General features: G+C 30.6%; 2 protein-coding genes across 11 annotated transcripts in view; both read left to right on the top strand.

Annotated features, from left to right (window-relative positions):
* The window catches only part of LOC134706681 (band 4.1-like protein 5), a 37,827-nt gene that overhangs the window by 392 nt on the left and 11,530 nt on the right, over positions 1-25,905 (top strand). For 9 of the 10 annotated variants that reach the window (XR_010105647.1, XM_063565844.1, XM_063565842.1 and 6 more), the window contains exons 2-17: positions 6,981-7,085; positions 7,624-7,666; positions 8,536-8,614; positions 9,518-9,615; positions 10,020-10,140; positions 10,874-10,961; positions 11,158-11,246; positions 17,442-17,511; positions 18,000-18,169; positions 18,785-18,943; positions 19,806-20,050; positions 20,304-20,498; positions 21,473-21,536; positions 21,944-22,051; positions 23,969-24,259; positions 25,286-25,373. Coding sequence is in view for 9 of the 10 variants with exons in the window: in XM_063565844.1 (XP_063421914.1) it covers positions 6,981-7,085; positions 7,624-7,666; positions 8,536-8,614; positions 9,518-9,615; positions 10,020-10,140; positions 10,874-10,961; positions 11,158-11,246; positions 17,442-17,511; positions 18,000-18,169; positions 18,785-18,943; positions 19,806-20,050; positions 20,304-20,498; positions 21,473-21,536; positions 21,944-22,051; positions 23,969-24,259; positions 25,286-25,373 (2,013 nt within the window). In the remaining variant the exon portion in view is untranslated. The remainder of the gene's footprint in view (positions 1-6,980; positions 7,086-7,623; positions 7,667-8,535; positions 8,615-9,517; positions 9,616-10,019; positions 10,141-10,873; positions 10,962-11,157; positions 11,247-17,441; positions 17,512-17,999; positions 18,170-18,784; positions 18,944-19,805; positions 20,051-20,303; positions 20,499-21,472; positions 21,537-21,943; positions 22,052-23,968; positions 24,260-25,285; positions 25,374-25,905) is intronic. The other variant, XM_063565838.1, reaches the window with a different exon arrangement.
* On the top strand, positions 14,018-16,093 carry LOC134708594 (uncharacterized). Its single transcript, XM_063569243.1, has one exon. It carries the CDS (start codon positions 14,018-14,020, stop codon positions 16,091-16,093), a length of 2,076 nt encoding a protein of 691 aa, XP_063425313.1.

The following is a 25,905-nucleotide window of genomic DNA, read 5'->3' as shown; positions in this document are numbered from 1 at the left end:
TTGAAGATTGTATCATACTGCTATGAATTTATACACCTGATCGCTAATCCCGGCTTACCCGGCCGCTTGAACTTTTGACGGACACAACAATCACTTTCCCATGATCTTCCATTGTGGCGTCAGATATTTTGTTGTGTGAAGTCAAAATTTTACGGGAACCTGTGTGATATCGAGTAATGGCGGACAAATTGCTGTTTGGAAATCTAGTGTCCTGCTTTACTTGAGAAACTGTCATGCTTGAACTTTTGGCGTCAAATAACAATCACTTTTCCATTGTGTTGTGGGATATTTTCTATTAAGACGTCAAATTTTTACGGGAACTTTTGTATTAATGTTCAGTAATGGCGGACAAACAGTGATAAAGTCAGGTGTATTTCCCTGTCATTAGCAAGTGATTTTGTTGTCAGACTAAAATTTTCATGATCTGTCTCTGAGAATAAACCACTAAAGGCACTATGGAGTAATGTTCTCCACCGGAAAAATTCGCCAATCATGACAATCACATATTTGACGGTCAGAAGGCCACCCGTAACCCTGCACTATACATCTTATTGTTGTTAAACACAGTTTAAATGTGTCTGCCACTACTGGACATCTCAAAGGATTACCGTAAAATTTGGACGTCATAATACAAAATACCCGACACAACAATGGAAAAGTGATTGTTTTGTGACTAATAGTTTAAGCAATGTAGATTTTAGGTTCTTGATTTGGCGCAAATTTCCAAATTGTGATACGGTGTATTCGAAGTTCATTCAGGATATCTGTGATCATCATTGTTGACATTAGCCATTTTGCATGACTAATTTTATTTATATAGAATGTCTGTTTTTCCTGAGAGGATTTGGACACATTTTCCCTTATGACAGCAGTGCTGGTTATCAAATGGAAGACTTTATTTTTGCAGAATATTCCATGCACTATAGCTTTGAATTAATTCATGTTCACCTGCTCGCTCCACATGTGAAGTCATGATGCCCCCATACACACCAATGATGTTCATAATTGAATATGGAAGTTTTTGACCGAAATGCAACAAACTTCATGATCTTAGAAGTTGGCTATTCCTTGTATGCAATAGACTAGAAATGCTTGATCATGGTTTCGTGTAGATATGAGAATAGAATAGAATATAGAATAGCATACCGTAGCTCGGGGGTTCGGATGAACCAAATAAAGTCAATGTTCTGTTCAAATTGTGACTAAAGTCGAGTTCATGAGTCCAAATAACCCCCCTTGGAAATTCCTGGCTAAGGGCCGGAATAGAATATTTTATTTTCCAAATTACAGCTTGGCCCAATAAAAGAGCATGTATCAAGTACAATGATTGAAGTAATAAAATCAGGAATACCATATTACAATATATTAAATATGAGTCACTACATGTATATCATAATTAGTCTCAGTTAGAATCAGAGCTAGAACAAAATTAAAATATTAAAAAACAAACATATTGATATTACATTTGTAAATATCTGTATCAAATACATTCAGATTTAAGGAGATGAGACAACTCTTCATCCAAGTCACAATTTGTTAAACATGTTAAAGTATGAAAGTAAACCATTATATGTCGAAGTATGGTCTTCAACATGGAGCCTTGGCTCAAACAGCAAGGTATAAAGGTCCTCAAAAATGAATATTGTAAGACCATTTAAACAGAAAACCAACAGTCTAATCTATATAAAAAATGAGGAACAAGAAACACTTATGAATCACATCAACAAACTACAACCACTGAACATCAGGTTCCAGACTTAGGACGGGTGCAAACAAATGGAGATGGTTTAAACATCTTCATAGGTACCAACCTTCACCCTTGCCTGAAACAATAGTTTAACATCACAACATTAAAAGACATGCTATAAAATATCAATTGAAACAGTGCTGATAAGGATAGGTGCTGCTTTGACCAAGATTTTCCTCCCTGGTTTGGTACATTGTATTTATTACACTTGACCAGAGCTACTTTGCAATACTTAAACTATTGACATCATACTGTTATTTCCTCAAAGATGTTTGTATGATTGTAACGAAGACGTTTTGATGAGTTTGGATAATGAGGACATCAATATAATGGACAGTGCAAACACATACCTTTTTGAAAAGGACACAGATGTGAGAAAAAAAGAACATAGATTTGTGATGTTTATTACACAAATTAAAATAGGACACATATATCTGAGGGAAGAACACAGATTTGAAACTGGACATGCATGTAGATTTGAGGCTTGCATACAAAAAGTATATAAAACATAATATATTTTTATCATTTATGATGATAAGATTGAGAATGGAAATGGGGAATATGTCAAAGAGACAACAGCCAAAGGCCACCAATACCAATGGGTCTTGAACGCAGCAAAAAAACTCCCGCAACTAGAAGTGGTCCTCAGCTCTCTCTATATATATATATAGAAATCAATATTTTCATATATGGTCCAATCCTTACAAAAGTCTTCTAAAACTCCATTTATCATTTATTTCATTTGAACTGTGGGCTACTTCTAGGTTTTCTCAGAAAAGGCTCCAAAGCCCTTTTTTTATATAAAATTTAGGTATTGATCATGTTGATAGCTGGATTTCTGGAATAAAATAAACAAAAGACATGTTCATGATGTACATAATTATTTGCGAGTGAATGCTGTAATTATGGCACTGACATTACGATATTGATTGCTACATATATATACAATGTATACCATTTTTGTAAAGTATCAGTATTAATCAAATAAAATGTTGACAGATTTGTATTCAAGAGATCCTTAGATAAATGACACTGGTAAAGAAAATCTTGAGTACCATGATAACAGTGACTGGCCATTTAAGTCAGTGTCCGTGTCCCTCCAGTGATTTCTATCTGCTCTTACATATTAATAGTTTGTGTCAGATAGGGTTATTTAAACAAGAATTATTTGTGACATGACTCTTTAAATGTAAAAAAGATATACAGTTTACATTTGTAAGACCATTCTTGTCAGGTACATTGTACTGTACATGTGGTAAAAATATAAACATTATAAAGTAGGGCTTTGTTTGCTAAGGATATTCTGTGATGGTTTTGTAGTTTGTTTTTTTTTTTATGTTGAATTTTACTTCATAGGTTAATATGAATATAATTATGTGATGAAAAAAATATATAAAACCTACTACATGTAATTGTACAGTGTACAAAATTCACAAAATATATAGATTTGAACAAGCCATAGTTGTTTGATTTGGCCAAAAAATTGATTTAATACGGATTTACAATTTCACGACAACTCTTAAAAACCCAATTTGAATCTAACATTTTTACCATCATATTTTAGATAGAATTGTATGAGGTTTTCTTTCAAAGTTTTCCCACATCAATCTTTAACCAAACACAAATGTCTGCCAGTGCCATTTGTATGTTTACTAAAAACATATATATGAAAAGACAAATGCATAAATCCTGGTCTTTAAACATATTTAATCTGCTGTTACTAAAATAAATAAAAGATGACAATATGTCTAGATCTTAATCTGATGTAAATCGTAATAAAAATCTTCATAAAATTAACGATTGAACTCAATTGATTTGACATAATTCTTACAGGTGTAAACTGCATCAACTAATTGCCCAAAATACTCAAAAGGACGAAGAGTTTGTCAGTATGAACCATCATTGTTTTACTGTGTTAAACATAATGAAACATTTGCTCTAGCTTTTTACTGATTAAATATATTACATCTGGATGCCTGAGTATTGGAACAATCTCCTTTGAACCTTTTGATAAATAAATGTGATCTCCTTGATGAAAACCTCTAAAACATTTATGAAAGTTCATCAGATAAGTTTTCTATTGACCTCCAAATTCACGCCCTAATAAAAAAAGGCTTTATTACTTGTATCTATATAGAAAGCCTATTCTTTTGACAGAATAATACATTCGTTGTGACTGTTGCATTTAAAATGCACATATCAAATCTAACATCAAAGGTGTTTTTAGTTTTACTTGTCACAAGAATGCTTTCTATTCCTTTGACCATGTTTACAATATATATGAACTATTTTATTGTATTTTTAAAGTTTGAATTTTCCTCTTTGATCATTTAAAATGTATTTTATTTGGTTTCTTCAGAGGTTTTAAAATGTTATTTGTATTTTTGACACATGCGCTGAAACACATGCTTTCGAGCAAAACTTGGACAGTACATGTATTATATAGAATAGTTATTAATTAAAAAAATGTATTTGATTTCTTTTGACTGTTTTTATTTTAAAGTGCAAAGGCTCTTTATTTTTGTTAAATTACCCTGTAGTTTTCAATATATAGACCACATTGGAAGTAAACACTTATAAACTTTCAAATAAATTTTGAATTGATAATAGTTCTACAAGTATTTTGACAATATTGTAACTTGTTGATTGAGTGGTCACACAGAATGACCATTCATGTACATGTAGGTAACAATATTTATCTGATTATATATATGTCATTGTTTATGGCCAACAGCAGTGAAATTGTTGTTGTTGACAACTTTCTGTGTTTCAAATAATATTGAATGTGTAAATTATATGCCTTTGGTAATCTACAGTGTGTTATCACCAAAACACGTTAAGTCAGTATTAACATATATATATATATAGATTGACAAATAAACAAAACAAACAAAACAAAAAAAACAAAAACTTTATTTCCAATTTGAGCCCCTATTGGAATAGTGTTGTGTTATGGCCAAAAACATAAGAAAATTTGGAAAAAACAAAGTACATTGAAGTATCATTTGTTTTTTTAATAATTTGAAAAGAAATTAATATCATCCTCTATAGCCTTAATATATGTATATTGGCACTCACACCACATCTTCCTATATATCTATCTATGAACAAATTTTTTTAGGATTGGCTGGTATATTTTTATATTGCTATCCTATACATAGCTAGCTATAAAACCAGGTTCAATCCACCATTTTCTACATTAGAAAATGCCTGTACCAAGTCAGGAATATGACAGTTGTTATCCATTCGTTTGATGTGTTTGGACTTTTGATTTTGCCTTTTATTTTTTGATTTTCCTTTTTGAATTTTCCTCGGAGTTCGGTATTTTTGTGTTTTTACTTTATACATGCTATATACTTCCAAATTCTGCATACTAATGTGAAATTTTGTAATGGATCTACTATGGTTACATGTAATCCATTGAGATTATACTCTAACATGTCTATGTTACTATATTGCTGTTACCATGATTTTACTAAAGCCATAAAAAACATTTATAACTAAATATGATAAACGTTTCTATCTTTGTTGAATATTGAGACATTTTCCAGGGCTATGGATGGTACTGATTATCAATTGTCCTGATTCAGATATATTAAGAATCTAAAGTATATTGGCTTCATATTTGTGATGAAAAATTACCATGTATGCAGGTTTTGTGGCCATGATATATACAGGTTTTGTTAGTAGAAATCCATTTTTCCTGTGCATATACATGTACACACTGTTTTTCTTCATGGACTATTTAATTTTCATATTGTTAATTCTTTCAGTACTAGTAGAGGATGATTCTTTCATCACATGTAAAATTGCAATAAATTCAAACAGATGCATGTATGTAGGTTACAGGTCAATTTAAATCAGTCAAATTATTATTTTGACATAATCTTTGATTGACAGCCTTTCAATGTCAGAATTAACTAGTATCTGAAGGTTACATGGGTCTTGCTTAATGCTATGTAATAGTTATAATGTAATAATGTGTAGTCAACATGGATCAAAAGGAGATCTAATTGGGCCTCAGATAAAAGACTGTATTAAATAACTTGTGGTCAGTGGATGTTTATCTTGTGGTCACTTAATGGTAATGGAATTCTAAAGAGTGTTTATTGATATAATGTGGTATTCATTAAAACTTCAAAAATCAGATTGATCAAACTTTTATCAAATTTGAAAATTTTGTTTTGATATTAGAAAGTAAATAATACCGTTTGAAGATAACTTTTAGTTGGTTTAAAATGAGGACTACTTAAAAAATGTGCATTGCAGAAAGACCTTGTGAATCTGTTGCTCATACCATTGTACCCAAAAAAATGTATTTCAACTAGACATCAGCAATTATGTTCAATCCACTCTGTCACATATATCTGTTTGGAAAATCTTCTGTCAAATTATGAATGGGAAGGTTTTTCAGTACAGAATTTACATATTACTCTGAAGAAGAAAATTCATCCACATGTGATTCAGAACTGGTCGCAAGAAATTTTTGTTTTTAGAATGAACTGAAAAAGCCAATCCCAACAGAAATGACAGTTTGTTTACTCTAGATTGGTTTAATTGGCTTAACAGTTGATATGGACATGTATTCCACCATATTTAGGTCAGATAATTGTGTGTTCATTGTTGACATTCCAGGGTGAAATGTATTACCATATCAGTTTTAATGTATTTTCTCCTCACTACCAGATTGGATTTCTATATAAATGATTCAGAACAACACTGATAAAAAAATAAAATCACTGTGGCTGTATCTGCTTGTTTTTCATTACATGTATACAATAATTATCAAGCTTCAAATCTACCTAACTGAAATAAAAACCAAACTATATCAAAATCTACATAACTGAAATAAAAACTCAAATATATCAAAATCTACATAACTGAAATAAAAACCAAACTATATCAAACATTTACTGGTTTTGTTTTATTTATGGTGTTTAATGTGAAATAATGTTATTTCCAGTGTATTGTCGTAACACTGATATTTGGGATTTGTTGTGCAGCTTCAGATTACACTTTTTTGAGATGAGATTTTGAAATTTTATTTTAGATACTAATGTTCCTGAGCAGGGACGGATCCAGCCATTTGAAAAAAGGGGTTCCAACTATATGTCCCCATTCAAATACATTGATTGTACCAAAAAAAGGGTGGGTTCCAACTCAGGAACCCTACCTCTGGAATGACATATGTTTTTCAATTCATCATTATAATGTTATCCTTGTTTCTTTACAGAAAAGATCTTTAGGCAGTGCCCTACTAGAACAAGTTTTATATCACTTAGATATCATAGAGAAAGATTACTTTGGTTTACAGTATACAGATCCTCACAATGTTAATGTAAGTCATGTCAGTATATATTAGGGAAGATAGGGAGCTTAATTTTTCTACATACAAAATCTACTGTTGTTTTACAAATTTGTAACATTACAAATATTTTACTGCTCACCAAAAGTGAACACAAACTGAGTAAAAACCAAACTTCATTGAGTATCACATGTATCAGGAGACCAAGTAAATGATGATAAAAACATCTTAAATTCTAGAAGACAATGAAAGATTGAAGGCATAGTCAATGCTAACTATTGTATTCTAACCCCAGTACAGACCAGATATGGTAGTACACAATGCTGTACTTTTGATAATTATTATTATATTGTTGACAAATCCAGTAATGTCTATTTGATATAATCTAGTCATAAAGACTTTTATTCAGCATCAACACCTCATCAATAAAAAGGACAACAAATAGTTTGAAGTTATCATATCTCTTCCTTCTAAAAATTTGAAGATAAAATGTACATGTTTATAATTGCTTGTTTAGTTTGGTAGCTTTCTTGTTGAATAATTTATATGTTGTTATTTCGATTAATTTTAGCATTGGTTAGATATAACAAAGCCTATCAAAAAACAAGTTAAAAGTAAGTATAAAGTTCATTAGTTTGAAAAAAAAAGACTCATATAAGTTGTATATAAAACAGTCAGAGCTCTTTATCCAGGACTTTATGAGGCAAGATCCAATATCATAATATTGGAATATTACGACTTAGCAATGTACAGACAAAGTACTGTTTATATTTGTAACCTAGTGTAGAACATTATACATGTTTATCTTCCCAAGGCAAATACAGAAATGTAAATGAATAAGTTGATATTTGACCTAAGACACTGAACAGTATCATCTGGTTTATGTAATCCAGGGCTCACCATGGGATCAATACAGTATACAATCAACCTGTAGGAAAAAACTCAATATGTTTTATTTTTTTCAATTATATCATCTAGATATAAGACAAACTAAAGGGTTAACATGGCTATAAGTTTTATGTTTATATTTCTTTGTTGATGCATTGAAAAGAATCAATTATCAGTAACATATGAAAACTGAACATTACATCAGGTTTCATGATGCATATGAAAATAGAACAAAACTTCAAATCTATAATTATCTATTCTGAATCATATCAAGAATTAGAGTAAAGATTATTTGGTGTCAGCTTTTTATGACAAGAAATAGATTGTAATGATTTATTTCACAGATATACAAAAAGAAGTTTGCTTGAACACACAGATTTTGTTATAAGATCAGAAGAAATTTGAAAATCAAGAATAAAAATGTTTATTCTATTATAATGTTTAAAGAGTATCAGATTATTGGGTTTTTTTGTTGGCTAAAGATGAAATATCTAACTCCTAAAATATATGAATAGTTCCTCAAACAGTCAAAGGATAGTTTAATTTGATAAATTCTACAATAAGTACATTTGCTATATATCTTTCTATTTCACAGTTGGACCACCTTACACATTCAGATGTAAAATAAAGTTTTATTCATCAGAGCCTAACAACTTACATGAAGAATTAACCAGGTAATGAAAGTGACAGGTGACATGGAGATGTCAAAATATTAAATATGTAATGTAATGATCATCCTTTCTCTTCTGGAAGGATGAAATAGTTGAAAAGATACCAACATATGACCTTTGATTATGTTTGTATCATTTCATCATATTCTTCTTGTAAGTTTTATTATACATAATAATTCTACACACAATTTTATGTTTTGTACATGGATCTGGAAATATTTGCTACTTTTGACTGAATATTTAAAATAATAAGGTCAGGTATTTTACTTTTCATTTTCATATGTACAAATATTTTGTCTGTGATTCATGCAAATACTGAGTATGCCTTTATTACATGCAGTTTGTGTTAAATTAAGACTATTGACCTCCTTCTATCTCAATTACAAACATTGACAAGAAAATTTATAAAAATTATAGTAACATGTTTTTTTGTCTTGCCATTGGTCCATTGACTGATAAAAATTGCTTTGGGCAAGAGCATTCAATGCATTTAGATACATTTAATTTTTACATGTAAAATATATTGATAAAGGTTAAGTCTCATCTTGCATGACTAAAGAAAGGTGAAATGAATTTGCATATTACCTGTAACCCCAATTTATTTATTGTTTAAAAGTATTAAAGCATGAACTCTGCAAACTCTTTTACAAACAACAATTTAAAGCTTATGAATTCAGTGAAACATATGTACCTATATACAAACAGCGAGCTTTAAGATTTGTTTTTAAAATATTAGAATATGATTATGCAAAATAGTTCAAAATGAGTTAAAAATAATGGGGCTTCTGCGACATTAACACAGTAAACATGATCAGAAAGGTTGAAAAGTGAGAGATCTATTTTTATTAAACGGAAGTTTTGATTTTTCACTTGAAATTCTAAAATCTAACTTTTCTTTTTTTTCAGATACCAGTTTTTTCTCCAGTTAAAACAGGATATCCTGAAAGGGAAGTTACCTTGTCCTGATGACCTTCAAATTGAACTGGCTGCTTATGCATTACAATGTAAGTAGTGAAGAGACATATTTTTTGTGTGATGCATATCCATAGTTGAATTTCATTCCTTAAGTATTGACAACCTCAATTATTTATCAAGTGATAATTCATACGGTTCATACTCTGATCGCATGTAAAATCACTGGTAAAAAGATAATCTACATTAGAAAAAAGGTTGACTGTTTCACTCGAAAACAGATTATCTCAGCTGGACATGATACCTACCATGATTTATAATTAAAACAGTATGTGATCATTTTTGTACATAGTTGGTGTTATTGTTTATGAAATTGTATTTTGATGGCTAAGTTCTTGTGGAATATGATTTATGAAATGTAAAAATTATACATTTGAACAACCAAGATATCTTGTTTGAAAGCTGTCATTCTAAAACGATTAAATTGATGTTTCAGCTGAACTTGGAGACTATGATCCTGAAATACATACCCCAGGTTTTATATCAGAATTCCATTTGGTTCCCAACCAATCAGAAGAAATGGAGGTAGCCATATATGAAAAATATCAAACTTGCAAGTAAGTTGAATGTAATATTAAAACAGTGGTTGTTATGTTTGTTTTTTAAGAGAAATTTAAAAGATAATTTTTGCTTTTCTGTCAAACATGCTTATTGGGGCCTTTTATTGCTGACTATGCAGTATGGGCTTTACTCATTGTTGTCACTTGAAGGCTGTACGGTAACCTATAGTTGTTAATGTCTGTGTCATTTTGGTCTCTTGTGGACAGTTCACAGTTGTCTCATTGGCAATCATACCACATCTTCTTTTTTATAGCATCTGATTGTGGACACAGATCTAGTTAGAAATTTGGGTGTCTCTGTCACTCTCCTAACATCCTAAAGTTATGTTCCTTTTACAAAAGGAAAAAATTAAAATCGCTAAATTTTCTGTTATGGCACTCTCACTTTAGTTTGCCTCAACCAAATGTTATGAACATTAATTGAAATCACAATGTTTATTACCATCAAACAAAGATCATGATCAAATTTTGTTGGAGTCACATCCACCTCTTAAGACTTATGTTCATTTATCAATTGAAATACTTGCTAAATTTGCGGTAAATTTCATGTGGGGCCATCTGTGTCCCATATTCTTATTCTTTTTTTAATCCAACTCATTATGTACATATATACGGTATTAAAAACTTGCATTAGAACTCTAAGAAACCATCAATCATTTGCACACATATGATTTTAGTGTACTGAATTAAAATCATCAGAATATCAACAATGTACTTTATTACTTTTCAGAGGCCAGAATCCTGCACAGGCTGAATTGAATTATCTGAACAATGTAAAATGGTTAGAGATGTATGGTGTTGACATGCACATTGTTATGGTAAGACTGATACTGGCATGACTGGAGAGGCCACATAATTATGTCCTTTTATATTATCTTTAAAAAAATATATTCAATAATTTTGTGGATAAGCAATGCTGTTGTATTTTTTAACCTATGTTTTGTTGTATTTTTGTATATTTATGAATTGCTGTAACAATATATTTTTAAGTTGAGATTTTGTTTTGAATTACAGGGCAGAGATGGCATGGAATATAGATTAGGGTTGACACCAACAGGGGTCTTAGTATTTGAAGGCTCACAAAAAATTGGCCTTTTCTTCTGGTAAGATTTTGAAAAAAGTTTAATAGATTTTGTTTATTATAAGTAATAACTCAAAAGTGATCAATATATAATACTTTACTCAGATAGTTCATTGATGTATATGTAATTATATCAATATAATCAGTGTCTTCCGTGGGAAGTTCAAAAACAAGATATAATAAAAACCAAATGATGGAAATCTTTAAGCAAAAGAAAGCAAAGGACAATAATCATGAATTAAGGAACTAGATTTGTTTAAGGTGCCATTCTGTACACTTATATTAAAAGAAGAATAAATTAAGTGCTAAATACACTTAAGATCATGAGGATAGTGTTTCATATTTGAGAACAAGAAATTCATCTAGATAATTTTTTTCTATTTTGTTTAGAAAACCTAAAAATGTTATTACAAAGGAGTAGGGGCTATAACAGCCTAAAATGGCCCCAGATTTTCCAAAAAATTAAAAGTTATATTTTGCCGATTTTTTGCGATAATTTACTAAAACATGATTCATAGAGTTGAGAAGTGTTGTTGCAATAAAAAAAAAACATGTTGATGACGTCATAATGGTGGGTGTTAATGACGTCAAATTATAGAAATGTACAAAAAATAACAAAAATACTATGTTCTTTCTCTATTTTGACCAACGCACCATGCTTGCACCAAAGAAAAAAATTAATATGTTGTTAAGCATGTACTTTTTAAACATCCCCTAAAAATTCTTTTTGGTGCAAGCTTGGTGCGATACTTTATTTTAACTTTTTCATTTTCAAGCAGTGCAATACTAGCCTAGGATAGTGGCTTTATAGTGAGATTCTTCTACCAAAACCCGATTTGTGCATTCCTATTTCTTGAATATTCTTAACTTTTAATTACCAAAAAATAAAAACATGTCTAGAAACATTAAGAATGTATTCAAATTATTTATTGAGACTTAGTTCGTAAAAAAAATCTTACTGAAAAACAACGAATGTGTACGGTGACTTCTAACATTAGATAGTAGACTGCGATAACGGATAAGCCCGGATTAAAAAAAAAGCCAATTTTGCCAAAAAAAACTTTGCTTATCTTATTGGGTTATAGTGCCTCAATCTTGATAATAATTTGTAGTAGATCGTTGTACTAAGATCTATAATGGTACAAAATACAGTCATTCAAGTCTAGAGGTTTCGGAACTCCGGTTTAAACTTTCCGCACTTGTGGTTCGATCATGATTATCATGATTATGCGGATCTGCAAAGTGGTGACATAAATACTGTAGCAACAAATCTGAAATATCGGTATGATTACGTTTATTGTAAGCAGAACGATGAAGAATATGGTGCTGTTTGACTTAATTGGAGGTAAATATGAGAAATGTAAAAATAAAAAAATGTTAGAAATAGTTAAAGAATTGAAGTTAGAATCGATCAATGAAGCGAACATGAATTTAAAACAAAATGAACACAACGCTATATTTCTTTTTACATTCCAGTAAGAAACTTCATTCAAAAGTATTTATCTCGATCTTTACAAAATCAAAGCGAAAGAAACCGGCAAATAATTATAAAGTACTAAGAAAAACTGGGGGAAAAAAAAGAAAACTCGTCGGTCTCTGTGTGTTTGTAGTAACAGACGAAGGTTTTTGCAATAAATGTTAAATCATATAATTTTTTAGCAAATATAATTCTAAAGAAGTGTATAAAAGAAATCAGGCATGTAGTGTACACAGTATCAATAAAAACAAGTTTACGCTTGCAGACGTCAAGCTTATAACGCGATAGATTTCCACCAGTTTTAAATAGTAATATTTAAGGTTTTACCTTGTGTCAGTTTTCATAGCTGCGATCGTTAGATCGTGGCGTTTGGAGATTACCGTATGAGATCGAACCTCACACATACCGAAATATTTTCTTTTTTGTTTTTTTCTTTCAAAAGAAACGGAGTTGTATAATTTATGTTACATGACAACATTGAATAATGTTTTTTAACGAACTCAATTATTTTCACTTTGTTGATTGAACTCTTTATAGACTATCTGTAATAAAATCCGATGAAGTCATACTCGGGTATCAGAGCGAAAATCAACAGCTTCTTTAAATGAGATTGTTTTTATACTACAATAAAAAAAAACTATATTCTGTTTCAGACTCTTTTTTTATGAAGAAGATAGAAGAAACATATTAATCTACCAATATTAATAGACAAGGTATGTGTGATAATACGCCTATATCTAAAGTAATCATTATACTGAAATACGAAGATTCATTATACCACATCTATTCTTTGTGCATGCTTTAAACAGTGTACATCAGAGCATACTAGTTGCACATACAATGGTGCATCTCAAAGGATAGGACAATTTACAGCGATTCGCATACGTCTACTAGTATATAAATAATTGTAACTGTTTATGGTTCTCTTTTCGTTTTATTTTTTTTCAAATCGCATTCTCTATTAAAAAAAAAATATAACAGATTTGAGCTCTACGAGTAGTTGAAGCAGATAAATCACAGAATAAAATATAAAATAAAATAGAATAGATATGATTAAATACGAATACTAACATTCATGTTTTCTTTTATTATTCAAATGTAACAATTTGTAATTCATTGTCTCTTTTAGTTGTAGTGTGTTGTTAGTTTGCCGTCTACTCCATGATTTCTTCATATTTGAACGGGTTTAATTTTAAGCTGAATTTAAAACAGTACACGCACAGTTTCAAAATAGAAAAAAATATTAATGATTTACTTGTAATTGAAATTGAATTTCTTTGTTAATACCAATAATATTCTATTTCATCTTTCAGGATATGTCTAAAGTAGCACGATTTACGTGTGTTCTCTGTACTAAGAGGACAAAAAATCATGATAGACGGTTTCTTGGTGGAGAAAGTAATAAAGGACTACGCAAATACTTGTACAAATATTTTTTCCTTAATGTTGATAGTTGTGATGTTATATGTGGAGCATGTAGACGTAATTATTACAGACAATATGATGACAAGTCAATTACCAATGCTAAACCAGACAAACAGGTACTACCAGCAGCAAGCACATCACAACAGACACTTGTTTCGCCTAAAACTATAACGTTGTCGCTGTCTTCAATAGGTGGAAGCCACTCAACCTGCTTCGTTTGCAGGAAACGAGGTCCTAAACTAATTGTTGTTTCTTCCTCAACAAGGCTAACTACATTTGTACAAAATAATATTATAATACCTGCAGGAGCGAGATGTTGCCCTGGTCATATTTCTGATGAGAATTTCAGTGAACAAGCCATTGAATGTTTATCTGACTTAAGAAAAACAACAGATTTTAACCGAAGTGATATTTTGGACCTTCTTCAAAAAAAAAGAATGCTACTCCTAAAAAATGAAGACAAAAGATTGAATTTTGATAAAGACTCCACATTAAGTGATGCAGAGTATATCAGTTTAACAGGCATTGATAAAAAATCATTCAGTGATTTAGCATCACATCTCGTCTCAATTAGAGATACGAAGGTGCGTAGTTCAAGGACATGCTTATGCATTTTTTTGACAAAAATGCGGTCAGGTATGTCCAACAAACTTATGGAAACTATTTTTAACGTAGGAAAAGATTCGATCCGCCGAGCAGTTACAACAGTCAGGAAAAATCTTATGCAGACATTCGTACCAAAGCACTTAGGATTCAACCATATTTCTAGAGAGAACTTAATTGAAAACCATACTAGACCTCTTGCCCAGACATTATTTGGCAATGAATTCAATCCTGCAATTCTTGTAATTGACGGAACATACATATATATCCAGAAAAGCGGTCAATTTCAGTTTCAACGCCGTACATTTAGCATGCATAAGCATCGGCCTCTTGTCAAACCCATGGTTTTCGTAACCACTACAGGTTATTTTGTCAGCGTTATGGGTCCATACCTGGCAGATAGTAAAAATAATGACGCCAATATACTTAAGCATATAATTGCCTCAGACAATGAGCAGATTAAAAGTTGGTTGCAGAAAGATGATGTTTTCATTGTTGACCGTGGATTTCGGGACTCAATTGATCTGCTTGAGGAATTAGGAATACAAACAGAAATGCCTTCGTTCTTAAAGAAAGGCCAGGCACAGTTTACCACAGAAGAAAGCAATACTTCAAGATTAATAACAAAGATTCGCTGGGTAGTTGAATCCGCAAATGGCAGAATTAAGACATGGGTGTTCTTCAACCATGTGATGCCTAACTCACAAATACCGTATATTGGAGATTACCTACGCATTGTATGCTCAATATGCAACAAGTATTTCAAACCACTTAGTTCTGGTGATCCAGAGGAAGACCAACTACTTGGATGTAAAATGATTTATCTTTCTAAGCAAAATAATCTCCTTAAAGAAAAAATTGAGTCGGAAAATCTTGACCGCATTAGATCTAGTTCTACTACTTGGTGTAAGATTGATGCTGCGTCTATTGAATTTCCTTCTATTACTGAAGAAGATCTCAGAAACCTTACCTTAGGAGTTTACCAGATAAAATTGGCTAAATCATACGTAGCTGAACATGTTACTGAAAACAGTGACTTTGAGGTACTAGTACATAAACAGGAAAACAATTTGATATGTGCAAAAATCCAAAGTAGACATGTTTCATCTAAAGCTCATTTGTTATGGATTCAATACGATGAAGTGACTGTTCTTGGCTGGTTCTGCAAACATCGTGCTGGAGCAAGAGTAGTTGGTATGTGTGCACACGTTTCGGCAGTTATCTGGTATTTAGGGTATGCTCGCTGTTTGGACATACCCTATTGTTCTGGTGACGATTGGACAAAATATCTCATAGATGCACGTAATATGCCAGAACCCGAAATTATTGATGAAAGTGATGAAAGTGACTGCGTTGAAGAATGATTGTGTAGCTCATGTCAACTTTAATGTTATGTGCTAAAATATTTTTATATCATGATGTTAGCAATCTATTATATTAAATCTTTCTTTGTTGAGAGATATGACAACAAAAAGGTTACACATGTTCAACCCCTTTCACGATTTCAAGAGTATGATATCTTACATAGAAGAAATCTTCAATAAATATGTTGAATTGGGCCTTATACTAGTGCATTTTATTCGTCTTTGAGTTTGACTGTTCATTTGGTATCTATTGTTCCGCTTTTTTTAACATCTTGGTATTGTAATTAAAGTTTTTAATGTTATAGTCATATTTAAAATATTAATGTGTATATATGTAGTATGTCTGTATTACTGAAAACCATCTGTTCATTTACATAACTTATAATTTAATCACTTTTAAAGGGTTTCATTCCATAAAAAGTTCTATTGAATACATAAATAGTACTTGTTAAATAGTGGTTTACACAGACGTTCTTTTCACCACAACAAACATAAGTTACAGCAGCCATCAGTAATTGGGGTGGGCATTTGAGGCATTTTCGCTCCTTCAAATTACAATTTTAACATATTGATGTTGTTGATAGGTAGCGGTTACTGTGGAAATACAAAATGCTGTGTTTTAACTCTGTTGAACAGTTTCTAATTAAACTATTTGCAGTTGTTCTTGTTCAAAATGACATATGCATACACACAGCCGGACACACAGAAAAAATTACAGATATACTAGATGAAATAATATAAACATATTCTACAAATTCTTTACGTTTCAAGACTATTGGTTAATTTGTGGTTAAATATACATGAACTAATGTCATTTTCAAGAAGCATCGACCAAACTGTCTGCTATTTCAGAAACAACAATTAAAAAAAGACTTTTGATTTTTTAAGATGAAACAAAATTTCCACACACGGTAAAAAAAGGGTAAGATTTTGTATCATCATATTTTTGAAACCATGGTAACATATGCTATGGTAAATACAAATAATCGAGACCACAAAAGAGAAGGTATCTAACTATTTATTCTTATAACGTCTTTTTGTGTGTTTTGTTTATAATAAGGTATCTTTGTTTTGAATTTTTAACTCAAATACGTGCAATAATAACAACACTAGTTTCAAAATTGATTAAAAATTCGTTTTTGGGATTAATAAAGGGGTGCACTTTGATGACGTCATACAAAGTGATTTCAAGTAATATATACAAAATATATATATTTTTGGAAAGCAGACACCTTTAGGATATTTTGAGAAAAAAATTGTCTACTTTTGAAGTGGGGCCGATTTTGACCCTTAAAGCCCCTACTCCTTTACTACATATATGTTTTTCAACTTTCTATATCTATTTCAGGCCTAAAATGACCAAGTTAGATTTTAAAGGGAAGAAACTGACATTAATAGTTGTGGAAGATGATGATGAGGTCAGTTATTTTGATCAAACAGTAAAATAGACGTACTTACACCTGTATGCAAAATATGTCTGCCATTTCTTAAATCACACAAGTTCCTGTAAACTTTGACATCACTATTTGAAAAAAAATGACGTTGTAATTAAAAATGTATTGCTGCTTGACCTCAAAAGGTTATTTGTAGCAGATATAAGGTTGTGCATGGACACAATTCAGCTAAATACCAAAAGTGTAGATATGTTTATTTTTATTTATATCAGGTTTAGAATTAGAAATGTAGCAAACATTATTATACTAGACATTAACTATTGCCTGGTCCACATTAAAGGATGTTTACCCATTTCAATTGACCACTTTTCAAAATGAAAACAATCATTGATTTAGCAAATGATAAATTGGCAGACATATTGTATTAATGACGTATAATTTGGGAAAATGTTATGCATATTTAAAGATTTTAATACTGTAACTTTAATAGTGCTGTATGTTTGTTATTTTAGGGCCATGAGCAAGAACATATATTTTTGTTTAGACTACAGAATGAGAAGGCTTGTAAACATTTATGGAAGTGTGCTGTAGAACATCATGCGTTCTTCAGGTTAAAGGGGCCAGTTAAAGGTCAAAATGCTAGACAGAACTTCTTCAGAATGGGATCAAGGTTTAGATACAGGTAAAAACCTAATAATAAGCATATTTTGTATAGCAGACTGCTAATGTTATTAAGAAAAACTACATCAAAACCCAACATATTTTCAATAAAAGGATATGGGAAACATATCCCATTAAATAAGTTGGAATTTCTTAAATTAAACTCATTATCTTAAAATTGCTCAGACTGTAGTAGTTACTGGAACTAGAAAATAAATCTTAAAAAAAGGGTTAAATAATGAGAAATTTAATTCAGACCAAACAGAATGAATAATTATGGTAAAGTAGGATTAACAGATGTCATGTTCTTAACCTCAATTTGATCTCTTTAGAGATTTGATGTTGGAAAATTAAAACTTGTTTTTTTCACGAGTCAATGTCTGCTTTATTTCCTAAGATACATTAACAATATTTATTAAGAAAAGATATGATTTCATAAATTATTGAAAGATATTTATCAGGGCCATCTCAACTAACATAAAGATTGAACATCAACAATGCATGACATCAAATTGTTCATTGTTTTTCACTCAATCGTGTAAGTAGATCATTTCATTTCATTGGAGCAAATAGTAATCTAGTCTGAATGATGTGCTCTATTGTCTATTTTGCACGAGTGTCATTTTTGTAATTTCAGTGGAAGAACAGAATTCCAGGCTGCTTCAGTGAGTAGAGCAAGGAGAAGTGTGAGATTTGAAAGGAAACCTAGTCAAAGATACTCCAGAAGACAGTCATTTGAAAGGAGAGAAAAGGAAGAAAAAATGAGGAGGGATTCAGAAAGAAAAAAGAAGAGAGAGTAAGAAAATATAGTCAATAATAAAATCTAAACTTTAAAACATTGCAATATTAAAAGTGAGGCTTAAAAATAACATATTATTTAAAATGATTTCATATAATAAATATCTGACAGAAGTTAATCACATTCACCCTCAGTTCTTCTTATTAAGATTAACACAATTCATAACAAGGAAAATTAAAGGTGTCAACATGTGTTTTGCTTTCTTTTGGTAATGAGAATTTATTTATCTTATGTGTATACTAACTTTCTTGGATTGAGAAAAAAATGTATTTTATGGGTTATTGAATTCATGGCTATGTCTGAGCTGCGTACAATTCTATATATAAAAGTTGTACTCTGTTGAAAATTTCATCTAAATTATCCTATCAATAATAATGAATCCACAGTATGCCTAATACTCATGTAAAACATAAAAGAAGAATACACAGATAAATCTTTAGGTAGCTATCAAATATTGTTTGCATGGTCATAGTGGGACATCTTGTTGGGAATCAACCTAATTAATATAATGTGGGAAAATTAGAAGATAACTGTATTGTATTTTAAGCTTGGACTGTATCCCATATTGATTTTAACCTAGCAGCGCTTGAACAGCTAGGTAAAAGGATATTTATGACAGTAAAATCAAGTTTTAAGAAGGCCAAGCTTAAAATACAATACTGTTATCTCCATACTAATGTTGAAGAAGACATTACATACAGATAAAAGTGGATTCCAAAATGGATGCTTTCTTAGTTACGAACCGGTAGAACGTGCAATTTAACCCTGCAAAATATTTGTCAAGGTCCAGTGAAAATTATTGTTACAAATAAATTGCATTAGAATATGTCATTACTAAACTTTGAAACATCTTATCAAGGGATAGGAAGCTTGCTGTGGAAGTCAATGTTCCTGTGATGCCTGTGGCTCCATTACCTGCTTCCCCAACTGTCAAGACTCCGCCCACATCTCCAAGAACTAAACAAGCTGCTCCCAAACCATTTGTTACCAATGGTACAGCTCCTGTAGAGGGAGCTAGTGCTGTGGACAGGCTAGATACATTGGTGAAGGGAGATGGTAATACAGCTTCTGGATCACAGGATAGCTCAGAGATGTCACTTAAAGGTAAGGAGTTGTCATTATCTTTTTACAATTCATGATTTTGTGATATTTGCATACAAGCCTATAGAAAATTTGTCATTTGTTGAACATTTAATTTTGTGGTTCATCTTTACCCACGAAATCAACTAAAATTGGTAACTTATGATTATGATAATGAATCCACATTATAAGACATAGGCGGGATACATATTGATTTAAAAAGACCTTTCTAAAGATGTGAAATAAAGTTATATGTATCCTATTGTTTTCATTACAGATGCCTCTGAGATGGCACAAGCCAGAATAAAGGGATTAGTAGATAATAACCGTACACACGTTCCAGCAAGGAAGAATGATGTCAATATCAATAAAAATAACCAGGTCAAATATCCAGGGGGAGCCACTTCCATTCCTTCTGACCAAATGAAGTGCAATATTCTAAAGGCTGCTAAAATGGAGGAGGAACGTAAAGGTATTTATATCTTATATTTAGTAATTTCTCAAAGTTTTTTTTAAGGCTTTTTGATTACAACAATGAAGAAACAGATATAAAAATCTCAAAAATTGTAAAATTGAAAAGAAAAAAAAGTTATGATGTCCATTGATATATTATTTTATTGCCTTTTGTAAGATCCAGAGACCTATTGCATAACAAGAAAATTGATAAATGTACAAAGATTTCAGTCTAACATTTAAAGTCGTAAGAAACCTCAAATCAAAAAAATAATGCTAATGGATAGTTTTCATTATAAAACTTATGTACATACTTTTTTCTGAAGAAAATTCTTTAATTTAATCATATTTAGAAGAAGTTTACTTTATTTAATTGTTTCCTTACAGGAAGCAAATCCCCCAACATATTTTCGGTATGCAAAGTGCTTTTTTGTCGATTGTGGAAAAACAGATGTCAATCGTTAAACTTCGGCTTTAAAACATGAACTTTAATTACCTGCCATATTTTCACAACAACACTGACCGATTGAAAAAAATATTGACGATTATACGAAATTTACACAAAAAAAATGATAAATTCGTGCACAGAAGACTATGTTTATGATGTTTGTATGCATTGGTTCAAGAATGAGAAGAATATTATTTTTCACCGGTCACTCGTTTCTTATAATTTTAATTAATTTGGAAGCAATTTCATAATTTAAAAGATTTTGTAAAATGTGTGAAATCTATCTGTTTTCAAATTTTGATAGAAATCTGTGGTTACTCCTTGTAATGTAACTATATTTAGAGATAACATGTGCATTACTTATATTCCTGAAATTCTGTATAATCTGGTCTCCATTATAAAATATATACAATATGATATATCTATGTTGATCTATTTATAGCTAAGAATATATTACTAAGTTGATAGTTCCCATATTGTGAAGAACTGAACCCTTAGGATTATAATGAACAAAGATGCACAATTTTATTTGTATAAATCTGTAGGTTTACTTCTTGAAGAAGATGAATCAGAAGACGAGGAACACAGTGATAATGTGGATGGAGAAAGGTAAAGAGTTATCTCCCTTTATAGCTAACATTTACCATCAAATATAAAGCCAGGCTAAATAAATCTTTTTGCATGATTTAAGTTAAAATATCGAATTTCCAGCAGTTCATGTATTAAAGCTACATATTTAATTAATTCAAATAAGCTTAAGTAATACATGCAGCTGTATCAATAAGTTATGACTTACCATTAATGGCTCAACAGAAAGATTGCTACTTACAAATATACCAGTTACTGTAATTCAAAGATTTAAAAAAAATAACCTTTGTAAATGTTAAATTCAATGCATAAACTTAGCTTAAACAGCTAGTAATTCACTATTATTCTATGTATTTCTTCTTTCATTTTATCATCTATATTTATACATTGCTTTACCTGTAAATATTTATGAAATGCCTTGCTTACAGTATAAAATCAGACAGTGATCAAGAACATGACCCAGAGGTCAAACAGACAACAGTTCATCTGAATGACCTTAAACTTAAAACAACCAATGAAAATAGAGAAAATGAGAGGTATATATTGTGTCGGTACAATATATACACTAACACAACTAACATTTGGTGGATGTTGTAGTTTTAACAGTGTTATTCAAAGCCTTTTATTATAAATATTTGCTTAAGTTTAAAGTTATCAAAACTGAAACAAAAGTTCTTTTATATTTGGAATTTGGAATTTTGTTTCGAAAGTAAAAAAAAAAGTATTCTCAAGATATTAACTCAATTTAGTAAATAATTTATGATTGAAAGGCTAGATATTATAACCTAGGTGTTGCACAACTAAAGGATAACTGTTTTATAACCTCCTTCTGAAAGAGGGAGAATTTGTTGACTAAACAAATGATCATAAAAAGTAATGCACCAGTACAAAAGTTTGTCACATTTTTCTTAGCAAGTACACATCACAGCTTATTATTTGATACTTAGTTTTATTTTTACTTTTTGTTAAACAATGACATGTTACTCAGGACTGTTCCAGAAAATACTATATCCTCCAAGGGAACTGGGAAGGCTAATTTTTAACCTCAACTACCCACAGAAGGAAAAAATAAATTACAACAACACTGCCTTTGCAATTTTACTCACTTAATATTAAAAACAATAAAAAGATTACCTCCCCTGGGGGGAAGGTAGTATTTTCTGGAACAGCCCTCAGCAACTCTCAACATATAGCTGACTTCAGGACTGCCGATTAACTTTCCTCCCATACTGTGTTATGGGTTTTCATGTCACCCTGCTTTCCTGTTTCTGTATTTTTTTGTCACATTTTCCTCAGCTATACTACTTGACACTTTTTCAGATCTCTGAATCATTAATTTTTGTTTGCAGAATAAGTAAATGTATACACATATTTCTTTTTAGTCAAATGGATAAGCAAAAGCTAGATCATTCTATAATTGGTTTTAACATTATAACTAAAACTAACATCTAGTGATTGCTTATTCATACTTTAGTAATATAATGGCTGAAATTGATTTGTGACACTTTTCCATATGATCAAACATTTTGTAGTTGTTAGAAACATCAATGTATAATGGTGAAGGTCTGTTGTAAAATCAAATCTGTTCCAATTTGGGGTAGAGGGGTAAAAATGTCAAAACTTAAGACTGCTATTGGAACATTACAGAAATATTATTTTATATTTTAGGATAAATTCTACAGAATTATTTTTTTTGTTGCAAAAATTCATTTTTGGTCAAAACTTTGTTTTGAATAGTTATGTAACATTCTGTCCAATAAAAAAGAAATAAATCTCCAGAAAATTAAAAAAAACAACAACAATGCCTTGATTTGGTATGGTCTTTTAATGCAAATTTGTCACAGGGTCTGTCATACAGTAAGGTGGAACAAAATGCTTATGCACATATTTAATCTGTATTATTTATTTCATGTAGAATGTGTAATTAATCAAATGATTGAGTTACTAATTATTATTATAAATTAAACTTTTATCTAAGTTTTGAAAGTTGTCGCAATTTTTTTTTTAAAGATTGTTTTATGAAATTAACATCTATTTCATTTGTATTTGGATTGGAGAATAGAAACTTCAATTTTAAATACAGGTGTACACAGTAAGCTGTCTTTCAGTGAGTGAAAAGTAACGAACATTACTAAGAAATATTTAGAGTAGGTTCTACAGTCTAAACTTGAGGAACATGAATTTTTTCTTTCAAACATTTTGTTATTGAAAAATGATTAATATGAGATCTGGGATAAAAGCACTGTAGCAATTATTCTGCAGAAATAATAATTGCTAAAAATAAAACTTTGCATAGCAGTTATTTGTTGAAATGAGGATGCCATATGCTCTTGACAATCATTTATATTTTCACATATTGATTCATCAGTCATTTCTCATTCATTGCATAACTTATTATAACTTAACTTAATGTATACTGTGATTATAAAGAATTGATATATTTTCTTTCTCAGAATTATTCAGAATACTGTTATTAAAAGACCTCCAGTCCCTAAAAGATCTTCACAGCCGTTAGAAATAAGAAGTTCACATAATAACACAAGGAATCCACAAAGTGATACCAGACATTCTCATAGTGATTCTAGAACTTCTCAAAGTAGTGACATTAACATGAGGACATCTACTAGTGGGGACACAGGGAGAAGGATTTCTCATGGAAGTGATACAGGCAAAAGGATCTCACAAAGTGAAGCCAATTCCTACAGTAGTTCACTGCCTAGAAATTCTACTGTTACAGTCAATGGGTAACAATTAATTACTTTCCTTTTATAGACTACAAGTCATCAGTGTTAAAATGAATAAAAAATAATTATGAGTCAGATTTTAAGATTGCTAACCCGCTACAACTCAACATCATAAAGCTTTAGGCTAAATATGATATTCACTTAATAAATTTTTGATGAAAGTTCCTACCCAAAGTCTTTTGACCAGACAGACAAAGACTCAAGTGGTTACTAGGCCTCATTTTGCCTATGGCCATGCAGGTCAAAATATCATGGACAAAGAAGATAAAAATGTAAATTATGCTGTATCACATGATCTTATGCCTTCAAAGGCTTAAACCATAACTAAGTGGGTTGGTACAAAACCAGAGGTGTAGAGGTGGGCACCAAATGCTGTGCTTTATAAAATATAGTACTCATCTTTGAAATTAAAGAACTCATGAAATATTCAACTGTCAAATAGATACTAATAAAAAAAATAATTGATGGTAGTTTATTACATATACAAACTCCCTTGCAATTTCAAATAATTACATTACATGTATGTTTCATTATAATACGTTATTCTGATTGGCTAACTGCACATCACATGTTATTCCTTAAGCAATTGCATTACTCAATAAAACTTATCATTCGTGATAGCACGAGGTCCTACAATAAATTTATTTAATTGTTCTCTGTATTCTGTCATATTTGTCATATTTGTATATACCTTGTTTTATGCTAAAGCAATGTTGTTGCTTATGCAATAAAGATTCATTCATTCAATAAAGTGCACAGGTGAATTAAATTAAAAAAATCATAAAATTCGTGTTCTCATGATCCTAGCTAAAAAATGTAATTATAAGTATTGATGCTTCTTTTTGTATTAAACTTTATAGGGTTGTAAAAGCGTTGACTGTGCACACATTTTTAGAATGAAGCATACAAAATGTACTTGGTCAACGCCTTTACATCCCAATAAAGTGACAAATAGAAGCATTCAATTTTTAAATAAATTATTTTATAAAAAAAATGAATAACATTGAAATGATCTTAATGTTTCAGTATTGAACAAAATAGGAGGAGAAATCTGAGTTCATCTACAGCTCACAATGAGGTGTTCCTAACAACGGCTACATCCACACCCTTTGGGGTAAGTCTATCATTCAGTATAAATGTATTGATGAAATATAATCATCAATCTTTAGACATTGTAGGTAATGCTTATTTCTAAGGAGGAAAAGTTTCTAAATTTTCTTTGCACAAGCTTATTCTAAACTATGCTTCGTGAAAGAGTGATTTAAGAATAATTTTTTTATTTCTGCAACAAAAGTGGAAGGTGCGTGTTATTTTAACCTTCTCCTGTTGGTATGTGCATGCTCTTGATAAGGTCTGCATTTAATCTAAATTCATTAGAAATTGATGGTGATTTTTCAGCTTTTGATCTTTTTGCATATTTTAAAATGATATTTGACTTTAATTAACATAAATAATGCTTGAGTGATTTTACTGTTATGTTTTAGTCTTGGTAAACTACATTTACTGTTGCAAAGTTTTGCATTACTTAATAAAACATCACATGCTGTTTAAATGGATATGACTTCGATCAAAAAGTTATAAAAATTGCTTTCTCTCCCTTACAATTGATAGAATTTTACAAGTTTTACAGAAAAAAACATATTAAT

Source organism: Mytilus trossulus, chromosome 2, assembly GCF_036588685.1.
Source record: "Mytilus trossulus isolate FHL-02 chromosome 2, PNRI_Mtr1.1.1.hap1, whole genome shotgun sequence".
Lineage (NCBI taxonomy): Eukaryota > Metazoa > Mollusca > Bivalvia > Mytilida > Mytilidae > Mytilus > Mytilus trossulus.
This window is presented reverse-complemented; position numbering and strand designations above follow the sequence as displayed.